We start from the raw sequence: 10,571 nt of genomic DNA on the forward strand, positions 1-10,571 counted from the left end.
GGACGGCCCAGGGTGCCGAGGCCGGGCTCGGGGGTCCGCGCTGCGAGCGGGGGGCGCACCCTCCCGCACAAAGCTTCCCGCGAAACTGACGTAGCGCCGGGCGGCCGCGCAGGCTCCGCCCCCGGCCGCGCCCCTCCCCCGCGCGCTCGCCGCGCCCCAACGCGCCTGCGCACTCGCCCTCCCGCCACTGGCTGCGGCGTGGCGGCGCGCGCCGGCCGGCGCCCTGCGCGCCGCGCGATTGGCCGGGCCGCGGCGGGCGGGGGTGTGTCCGCCGCGTGCCCCGCCCCTGGCCCCGCTCGCGGAGGTGCGCGCGGCGGCGGTGGTGGCGGCGGCTGCGGCGGCGGCGGCGGCGGCGCGTGGCAGGTCCGGCGGGCGCCCGGCGGCGGCGGCGGCGGCGGCCCGACCCCGGCCCAGCCTCGTCCCGCCCGCCCGCCCGCCTGGCCCCGTTCCCGGCCCCCACTCGCCCGCCCGGCGCGCCGCGGCCCCGCCCCGGCACCTCCCGAGGGAGCGGCGCCGCCGGCCGAGCGCAGGCCCGGCCATGACCGACTTCAAATTGGGCATCGTGCGGCTCGGCCGGGTGGCCGGAAAGGTGCGCGGCGCGGCTTGGGGCCGGCGTCGGGCGGGAGGCGTGGGGCGCCGGGCCGGGGCCGAGGGCCGGGGCTGGTGTGAGGCTAGGGGCTGAGCGGCGCTGGGGGTCGCGGGCGCGGGCTGGGAGTCGGAGTCGGAGTCGGGGGTGCGAGGCTGGGGGCGCAGGGCCCGGCCAGCGCGGCGGGACGCACGGGCACAGGCCCGTAGGTTCGCCGGCGGCCTGGTTCCCGGGGCAGCCTTGGTCCAGTGCCGGCTCCGGCCGTGCGCCGTGGGTCGGGGGCTGCGGCTGTGCCTGCGGCCGCGGGGAGCGCAGGCCCTTCCGGGGCAGCGCGCTCGGTCTCCGTCGGCCCCTGCGGGTCCGTAGTGAGCTTCGCGCAGGGCTCGGGCTGCTCGCGGCGGCCCCGTCGGGCTGAGCCTCAGTTGGCCTCGGCCGAGCGGGGCCTCCCTCTGCTTCTCTCCCTTACCGGGCCCCGCCCTCCGCGTGTTCGAGGCTGGGGCTTCCTGGCACCTGTGGGCATTGAGGCTTGGCTGTTTCCAGGAGCCGGCCGGCCGTGCAGCTGAACCAGCCACGGACCTTACCCTGGATGGGAACCCTGTTCCCATCACCAGCGGCGGAAGCTTCTGGTGGGAGAGAGGAGCAGAGGCAGTCAGATGAAGGTAAAGCCGGTTCAGATAACTAGTAAAAAGCTCTCCAAGCGAAAGTGAGACTGGTCCATTTCGGGGACCGTTTCCTGCCCTCCCGCAAAGGGCAGTCACTTTCTAACTACGGAAGGGTGGGCTCCTTATTAGCCTTGCGATCTCTGCAACTCAGCGGTTGTCTGCAGTAATGCTATCCTTTAAAACTTTAACTTGGAACGTGTTAGACGAAGAGATAGGAGAGACAGTTCCGTGAGGACCTGTGTGCTGCCTGCCTGATGGTTGGAACCTTCCAGATATTCTGCTTCAATCCCGGGGCCCTGCCTCTATTCTTGTGACACCGTGGTCTCGGACTGGGCTTATCGACACATTGAAACGCACAGCTTAGTGGATGAGCAGTTCTCAGGCACTTCTCATGGCTTGTCGTGAGCAGACGGCAGGTGGGGCCTGGTGCCACAGCTGTGCACCGTGCTAAGTGGGGAAAGAGCAGCCTTTGGCACATCTGCCTACCTTCAGGGTGGATTGGCCTCTCTGAGCCCGTGAGGGCTGCTCCTGCTTACTGTTAGTGCCCTGTGCTGATTCCAAATGTAACGTCTTCAAACGTTAATTTCCAGACCAAGTATACGCTGATAGATGAGCAGGACATCCCGCTGGTGGAGGGCTACTCGTTCGAGGTAAGGATTCTGTTCCTTTGCTGGCCTGCCTACGGTCGTGCCAAGGGGGGTCATGAGGGGTGGGTTTTCACCCCTGTGATGTGAGGCAGGCCCTTGCATGTGAGCTGCTCAAGCAGGCCGGTGAAGCCCTGTCCAGGACCCTGGCCAGTCTCCAGGGAACCTGTCTGTCAGCGTGGACCCCCCCCTCCCCACCGCCTCCGTGATGCTTGCTGTCTTACTCACTTCGACGTTGCTTGCAGGCTCTTCCCGAAAAAGAGACAAATGGTGCCATGTCTGTGATTGAGTTCAGTCGGATAAACTGCTGTGCCCCGGGAGACTGTCCAGGGCTGCCCCACCTCCTCTCCAGCCTCGGCCTCCTGCAGGGCCGGGTGCCTTTGCTCTTACCTGGCTGTTTGGGCTCCAGTCGTCACCTGCCTGCTGCTCCCTCCACCCTGTAGACCCAGCCCACTCCTGTCTCACCCTTCACCCTTTGATGCTTGCTTGTTCCAGGGCTTACCTTCTTTTTACTGGATTAGGGACTTTTTTTTTTTAAGGGTAGGGAGATTTATTTCCCTGTGTCCACGTCCACAGTATTTTGCAGAGAGTGGTTCTTAAGTGTGTCTTGCCTTCATGTAGGCGGGTACTTCTCCATGCCACGTGTCTCGAAGCCTCCAGAGACCACCAAGGTCCCAGGAACAGGCCTGGCCTTTGTCCCTTTGGCTTGTTTGTTTCCTTCATTTTTCTGAGAGGAATTTGGAATGTTGTGGAGAATTGCAGGCTTTTTAACAGAGCTTTTTCTTGTTTCTTCTCAGGCCCGGATGGAAGTAGATGCAGATGGAAATGGTGCTAAGATATTTGCATATGCCTTTGACAAAAACCGAGGAAGGGGGTCGGGAAGGCTCCTTCATGAGCTGCTGTGGTAGGTGTTTCCAAGCTGCTGCTTCCCTTTCTGGGTTAGCACCAGCCTTGTGGTGCGAGGGACTTGGGCAGCCAGAGACCCTTCTGCCCTCGTCGACAGATAATACCTTGCCCAGGCCTCCCAGTCACTTCTTTGTCATTGCCACTACCTGGGAGGATGGCTGCTCTGCGTCCCCTGGCACTGGCAGGGTGGCCTGAGAGTCTGTAGGCCATGTGCCCTTCCTGCTCCCAGCACTCAGGCCACAGCGCCTCTGGAGGCGGGTGGAGTCTGGCCCCTTCTAGGTCCTTTTGAGCTTGTCGGTGGGACCTGGGGAAGAGCCGTCCTCCCTTCTGTGTGAACGCTGAGGTTCCGAAGTACTTGGGCCCACTCGGTGGTGTCCCCCAGGCTGTGTGCGAGGTGACTTGGGGTTCCACCTTGGCTCCTGGCAGCCTAGCGCTCAAGTCCAGGGGCTGGCCTGTCCCCTTTGGGCCACAGACCGGCAGACTTGGGTTCCCCTCAGCAGCCATGCTCCCGATGGGCCAAGGGCCATTCAGTGCGCATGGCTGAGACGAGAGGTCAGGGAGCCTGTCTGGAGCACTGTCTGTTTCCTAGGGAGCGGCACAGGGGAGGCATCGCCCCTGGGTTTCAGGTGGTGCATCTCAACGCCGTCACTGTGGACAATCGACTGGACAACCTGCAGTTGGTGCCGTGGGGCTGGCGGCCCAGAGCCGAGGAGGCCTCCAGCAAGCAGAGGTAGGTCTTCCTGGGGCCTGGCAGTGCGGCCCCGCCAGGCTCGCTGCCAAGGGAGGCCGGCTCGGCTCTGGCTCTGCGGCTTCTGTGGGTCTGGGAGTGCTGGTCACCTCCCTCCAGGTGTGCAGGCAGGACAGTGCCTCCGAGGTCAGCTGGGCAGTCTGCGCCCCTCCTTGGTCCAGACTCCAGTGTTAGAGCCTGATCCTGACTAAGAGGTCCTCACACGGCTCTTGAAGGAGGCAGAGCCTCCTGACAGTTAGGGTTCTTATCCTCCTGGGGATTACGGTAGTCTAGACTTGTGGTTGCAAGTGACAGAAACTGAGCCCAATTTGGCTGAAGCAAAAATAGGACCCTTGCTGGCTCCCCTGCTGAGATGTGGCAAGCCACAAAACCACCTGGAGGTCTCAGGAGCGGCCGCCGGGGCTGCACACTGACTGCTCAGCAGTGGCCGGTGGCACTGAGGAGTTGCTTGTTTCGAAGCACTTTTCTGCTCTGCTGGGGATAGGATGGTTGTTTCATCAACAAAAAGGAAGGTTGGGGATTCTCTGGTGATCCAGTGGTTAGGACTTGGCACTTTCGCTGCTGTGGGCCCAGGTTTGAACCCTGGTTGGGGAACTTAGAACCCGCAGGTTGCGTTCTTGTTGTTTACTCGCTAAGTCCTGTGTGACTCTGTAACCCATGGACCCCACACGCCAGGCTCCGCAGTCCTCCGTTGTCTCCCAGAGCTTGTTCAAACCCACGTCCATTGAGTCGGTGATGCCATCCAGCCATCTCATCCTCTGTCGCCCCCTTCTCCTGCCTTCAGTCTTTCCCAGCATTGGAGTATTTTCCAATGAGTTGGCTCTTTGCATCAGGTGGCCAAAGCATTGGAGTTCAGCTTCAGCATCAGTCCTTTCGATGAATATTCAGGACTGATCTCCCTTAGAATGGACTGGTTGGTCTCCTTGCAGTCCGAGGGGACTCTCAAGAGTCTTCTTCTGCACCACAGTTCAAAAGCATCAATGCTTCATTGCTCAGCCTTCCTTAGGGTCCAACTCTCACATCCATACGTGACTATTGGAAAAACCATAACTTTCACTACAGACCTTTGTTGGCAAAGTAATGTCTCTGCTTTTGAATATGCTGTCTAGGTTGGCCGTAGCTTTTCTTCCAGGGAGTCAGTGTCTTTTACTTTCGTGGCTGCAGCCACTGTTGGCAGTGGTTTTAGAACCCAAGAAAATAAAACCTGTTACTGCTTCCACTTTTTCCTCTTCTATTTGCCATAAAGTGATGGAACCGGATGCCATGATCTTAGTTTTCTGAATGTTGAGTTTTAAGCCAAAATTTTCACTCTCCTCGTTCACTTTCGTCAAGAGGCTCTTTAGTTCTTCACTTTCTGCCATAAGGGTGGTGTCATCTGCATATCTGAGGTTATCGATATTTGTCCCAGCAATCTTTCCAGCTTGTGCTTCCTCCAGCCCAGCGTTTCTCATGATGTACTCTGCATATAAGTTAAATAAGCAGGGTGACAATATACCGTCTTGACGTACTCCTTTTCCTAGTTGGAACCAGTCTGTTGTTCCATGTCCAGTTCTAACTGTTGCTTCGTGACCTGCATACAGATTTCTCAGGAGGCAGGGAAGGTGGTCTGGTATTCCCATCTCTTTCAGAATTTTCGCGTTTGTTGTGATCCACACAGTCAAAGGCTTTAGCTTTAGTCAATGAAGCAGAAGTAGGTGTTGGTTTGAAATTCCTTTGCTTTTTGTATGACCCAGCAGGTGTTGGCGATTTAATCTCTGGTTCCTCTGCCTTTTCTAAGTCTGCCTTGAACATCTGGAAATTCTTGGTTCATGTACTGTTGCCTCTCTTGAAGGGTTTTGAGCATTACCTTGCCAGCATGGGAAAGGAGTGCAATTGTATGGTAGTTTGAATATTCTTTGGCATTGCCTTTCTTTGGGATTGGAATGAAAACTGACCTTCTCCGGTCCTGTGGCCGCTGTTGAATTTTCAGACTCTGCTGGCATATGGAGTGCAGCACTTTAACAGCATCATCTCTTAGGACTTGGAATAGTTCAGCTGGACTTCTCTCACTTCCACTCACTTTGTTTGTGGGGAGGCCCACTAACTTCACACTCCAGGATGTTTGGCTCTAGGTGAGTGATCACACCATCGTGATTATCTGGGTTGTGAAGACCTTTTTTGAATAGTTCTTAGGCGTATTCTTGCCGCCTCTTCTTAGCCTCTTATGCTTCTGTTGGGCCCTCGGCGTTTCCGTCCCTTATCGAGCCCCCCTCACACGGATGTTCCCGCGGCGTCTGCAGTTCCCTTGCCCAGCTCTGCAGTCCCTGCCGTTTTGTTGGGTTCCTGTTTCTTTGCATTGTTCCCCTAAGAAGGCTTTCTTGTCTCTCCTTTTCTCGGGAACTCTGCATTCAGCTGGGTGTATCTTTCCTTCTTTGCCTCTCACTCCTCGTCTTTCCTCAGCTCTCCGTAAGCCCTCCTCAGACGACCACGTTGCCTTGCTGCATTTCTCTTTCTTGGGGATGGTTTTGGTGACTGCCTCCTGCGCAGCGCGGCAGACCTCTGTCCATGGTTCTTCAGGCTCTCTTGTCTATCAGATCTGTTTCTCACTTCCACTGTACTATCATAAGGGATTTGATTTAGGCCATACCCGAATGGTCTAGTGGTTTTCCCCACTTTCTACAATTTAAGTGTGAATTTGGCAATAAGGAGCTCGTGATCTGAGCCACAGTCAGCTCCCCATCCTGGTTTTGCTGTCTGTATAGAGCTTCTCCATCTTTGGCTGCAAAGACTGCAGTCAGTCTGCTTTCAGTGCTGACCGTCTGGTGGCGTCCATGTGTGGGTCAGCCTCTTGTGTTGTTGGAAGAGGGTGTTCGCTGTGACCAGTGCGTTCTCTTGGCAAAACTCTGTTGCCCTTTGCCGGGTTTCATTCTGTACTCCAAGGCCAAACGTGCCTGTTACTCCAGGAATCTCTTGACTTTCCACTTTAGTACTCCAATCCTCTGTGATGAAAAGGAGCTTTTTTTTGCTATTAGTTCTAGAAGGTCTTGTAGGTCTTCCTAGAACTGTTCAAATTCAGGTTTCTTCATCATTCCTGGTTGGGGCATAGACTTGGATTACTGTGATGCTGAGTGGTTTGCCTTGGAAACGAACAGGTCATTCTGTTGTTTTTGAGATTGTACCCAAGTACTGCGTTTCGGACTCTTTCGTTGACTGAGGGCTACTCCATTTCTTCTAAGGGATTCTTGCGCACAGTAGTAGATACAATGGTCATCTGCATTCCATTCGCCTATTCCTATCCACAGGTTGCGTGGCACAGCAAAAAAAAAAAAAAAACCCCAAACAAAAGGTTGTGTCATCAGGACAAGTGTAGGGGCGGCTGAGCGGTCGGCAGGCAGGTGGCTCAGCACTCGCACGAGACCAGGGTGGGCCTGGGCCAGCTCTGCCGCAGACCACTGCAGCCGCCGGGGGACGGCCCCATTCTGCCTCACAGCGCTCTGGGGCCCTGCCCCGAGGGCCCTCCCTGTTGGTCATCCCAGGAACCAGCTGGTCAGGGTTGCTGTGGCTCGCCAGCGGCGATCAGCCTGTCCGCAGTCCCGCCCGTGCTGGGGCCCCGCTGTCCTGAGGGCGGCCTGAGCTCCCCGCCGCCCGGTGCCACGTGTCCTCCCACCTCGTCCGTGGCCTCTGCCCGGTGGCTCGTGGTGGGAATCGGCCCGTTCGACTCGGGGGTCCCCGGACCCCTGGTTGCTGCCCCGGCATCACCCCGGTGGGCACAGGGTGGCCCAGCCAGGTGGAAGGTGCTCTAGGCAGAGGGGCAGTGTCCTCCCTTCCCGTCTTCAGACGCGGGCTGGGGCTGAGCCTCCCCTCCTGTCGGCCTTCCAGGGCCTCTGAGGAGCTGGGGAAGCACCAGCGTTCTCCCCCACCCTGACTCTCACCCCTTGCGTCTTTAAAGAAACCTTTGTATTGTGGTGGAACACGGATGACGCCGTTTAACCACTTTCGAGTGTGTTTCTGTGGCGTTGAGCACACTTGCAGTGCAGTGCAGCCGCCGCCACCATGGCCTCCGGAGCCATCTCCTCTTCCCAAAGGCAGCTGTGCCCTGACAGAGCGCTGCGCCCCCCGCCCCCAGACCCCCGAGCCCCGCCGCTCCGCCAGCCGCCGGGCCTTGATCTCGGCTGAGCGGGCTGGCGGCACTCGTCCTCGGGGCTGGCTCCCTCACGCCTCCTCACTCACGTCCTCAAGGCTCGTCCGCGTCACGGCCTGGGTCAGAGCTCCCTTTCTAAGGTTAGGTAACACTCCACTGTGTGTGTGTGTGTGCGCGCGCGTATGGGTGTGTGCACCTGTGTGTGCGTGCACACACTCGGTTTATCCACTGCCCCTCGTCGGGCACTTGGGCTGCCTCCTCCCTCATCTGCTGTGGACCCACTTGCACAAAGAGCTCTTCTGGCCTCTGCTTTCGGTTCCTGAGAGGGCGCCCAGAAGTGGGATCGCAGGATCGGGTGGCAGTTCCGTGCCCTCTGGAGGAGCCGCCAGGCTGCTGTCCGCGGCGTCTGCGCTCTGCCCCCTCCCACCGCGCGCGGAGGCCCTTGGCAGCACGTGGTGCTCTCTGTCGCTCGATAGACGCCGTCCCAGGAGTGCGAGGTGGCCCCGCTGCAGTTCTGAGCTGTCTTCCTGATGGTCAGTGACGCTGAGCGTCGTTTCACGTGCTTTTGGGGCCTGTGTGTGTCTCCTGTGGAGAAATCTCTCTTCAAAACTCGGCTTTTCAGGTGAGCTGCCGAGCTCTCTGTTCAGGGTGATAACAGGGTCTGCAAATGCTTCCTCCCCTCTGTAGATTGTCGTATTCTACTGGTTTTCTTGATGCACAAGATACTTGCATTTTCACACCTTTTTTCACAAAACCTTTTCTTTCTTCCGTCACTGTGCCCTTGTTGTCGCGTCCCAGATCATTGCATGTCTGATGCTGTGAAGCCCTGTCCTGGGTTTTCTCTGAGAGTTTTGTTGTTTAGGGTCTTACATTTAGGCCGTTTTTTTTTTTTTTTTTTTAAACTCTTTTTTAAACTGAAGTATAGTAGGTTTACTGAGGTGGTTTAGTGGCAGAGAAACCACCTGCCAGTGCAGGACACACAGGTTCAGTCCCTGCCTGGGTCAGGAAGACCCTCTGGAGGAGGGCCTGGCAACCCACTCCGGTATTCTTGCCTGGAGAGTCCCATGGACAGAGGAGCCTGGCGGGCTGTAGTTCATGGGGTCGCAGAGTCAGACACGACTGAGCGCGCGGGCATAGCAGATTCCCAGTGCTGTGCCAGACCATTCTGTTTTTATCCAAGTCCCTCTCGGCCTGGCCTCCAGAGACAGCAGGCACGTTGGAGGGGATGGAGTACCCACCCCATTGCTTTCGCGGGGCAGCAGGTGCCTCCTCTGAAGGCCGGCCCCAGGGGTAGGCTGCTCCTTGCTTCGGGTTTGACCTGTCCGCTGGTACCTGCGGTGGTGGGGCAGGTGTGGGCAGCTCTGAGCTTCTGGCCCCGTCCAGGCAGAGGAGCAGTCGGGGGGTGGAGAGTAACTGCAGCACCTAGAGGGTGGGTCACCCAGATCCCCAGATCTCCCCAGGGGCAGATTTGCGCACCTCTGGGGCTGCGAGCAGGAAGAGAGGCGGCCTGGTGTTGCCCAGGCCGGGCTGAGCCTGCAGCTGAAACCACGTGGTCTCCAAGCCTGTCGTGTGCCCGGCTCTCACGGTGTTGGGAAGACTGAGGGGCAAGACACACACAGCCCTTCCTGTGCCTTTTAGTGAGAAGAGGAACAGGCTGAATCCTGGGTGTTACGGGGAGGTGAGCCAGTGGGCCAAAGGACAGTCAGACTGCTGGTCACAGTTGGGGGGGGTGTCCTGCGAAGGGGCGGCAGCTGGTCCACCCTGGGGTCACCTCCTGTAACCTCCGTGCCTTGCCCCTTCCTGGCCAAGGGGACCTGAAACCCCGTTTCTTTTGTTAAGGGAGCAAAGCTTATACTGGCTGGCGATTCAGCAGCTGCCCACAGACCCCATAGAGGAGCAGTTCCCGGTCCTGAACGTGACGCGGTACTACAACGCCAACGGGGACGTGGTGGAGGAGGAGGAGACGTCCTGTACCTACTACGAGTGCCACTACCCCCCCTGCACGGTGATGGAGAGGCAGGTGCGTGCCGGCCGCGCCCGGGGCGGCGCTGCTCCCCGCGGGCCGCCCGGCCGGAGCCGGGCCCTCCCGCCTCAGCGCGGGCGCCCGGGGCCCCCGGGACCGTGTGTGACCGCACCGGGCTCCTCTGTGTCCTTTCAGCTCCGGGAGTTCAACATCTGCGGGCGCTGCCAGGTGGCGCGCTACTGCGGCTCGCAGTGCCAGCAGAAGGACTGGCCGGCCCACAAGAAGCACTGTCGGGAGAAGCGGCGCCCCTTCCCGCACGAGCTGGAGCCCGAGCGATGACGCGGCGGCCGCGCGGCTCCCGGCTCCCCAGCGGGGGCGCAGCAGCCGGCCGGCGGGCCCGGGGTTCACCCTGCACCGCCCCTGCCCCCGTCCGCAGCCAGAGGCTCCCCCGGAGCAGAGACAGCTGGGAGGGCCTGCCGGACGCTTCTCATTATTTATATGTTAATATGTTTGTAAACTCATGTACAGTTTTTTTGGGGGGGAAGGCGGGAGGGTTCAGAAGTACAAATAGGGTCGTTTGCTGTAACGCTCACTGGGCGGCCGGGCCAAGGCGGGCGGGGGACAGCAGGCACAGTAAAGTGGGGCCGCCCGCACCCTGGCCGTGCTCTGCTCTCTGCCTCAGGCGGCGTCCGTGGGCACAGATGGCGAGGCTGCCCCCGGGCTCGGGAGACACAGACCCGGCGGCCAGCAGGGGCCGCCGTTGTCACCCACACCCCTGGGCACTCAGGGCGGGGGCCCCCGTGACTTGAAGCTTGCCTGGGCGCCCAGCGTCCTGTACACCTTGCTGAGCCCCCCCAGGGGCCGCACGCAGCTGTGGCTGCACCCTGGACTGCCCCGGCTCACCCCCAGCCCCACACGGCCCCCCAGGCTCCCCGCTGTCTG

At 59.6% G+C, this 10,571-nt stretch overlaps 1 protein-coding gene across 1 annotated transcript; it reads left to right on the forward strand.

The window, feature by feature from the left end:
* Positions 1-508: 508 nt before the first annotated feature.
* On the forward strand, positions 509-10,036 carry ZMYND19 (zinc finger MYND-type containing 19). The gene is made up of 6 exons (XM_068983996.1): positions 509-589; positions 1,839-1,898; positions 2,690-2,796; positions 3,388-3,528; positions 9,506-9,686; positions 9,825-10,036. The coding sequence occupies exons 1-6, from the start codon at positions 539-541 to the stop codon at positions 9,966-9,968; spliced, it is 684 nt and encodes a 227-aa protein (XP_068840097.1). The 5' UTR covers positions 509-538; the 3' UTR covers positions 9,969-10,036.
* The last annotated feature ends 535 nt before the right edge of the window (positions 10,037-10,571 follow it).

This window comes from Capricornis sumatraensis, chromosome 1 (genome assembly GCF_032405125.1).
Source record: "Capricornis sumatraensis isolate serow.1 chromosome 1, serow.2, whole genome shotgun sequence".
Taxonomy (NCBI): Eukaryota; Metazoa; Chordata; class Mammalia; order Artiodactyla; family Bovidae; genus Capricornis; species Capricornis sumatraensis.

What these genes read in the sequence shown, in the direction of transcription:
- ZMYND19 (XM_068983996.1), top strand. Translation starts at nt 539, where the DNA reads ATGACCGACTTCAAATTGGGCATCGTGCGGCTCGGCCGGGTGGCCGGA. An exon ending in GAGGCCTCCAGCAAGCAGAG is followed by an intron (nt 3,529 to 9,505) that starts GTAGGTCTTCCT and finishes TCTTTTGTTAAG; the next exon opens with GGAGCAAAGCTTATACTGGC. An exon ending in GCACGGTGATGGAGAGGCAG is followed by an intron (nt 9,687 to 9,824) that starts GTGCGTGCCGGC and finishes GTGTCCTTTCAG; the next exon opens with CTCCGGGAGTTCAACATCTG.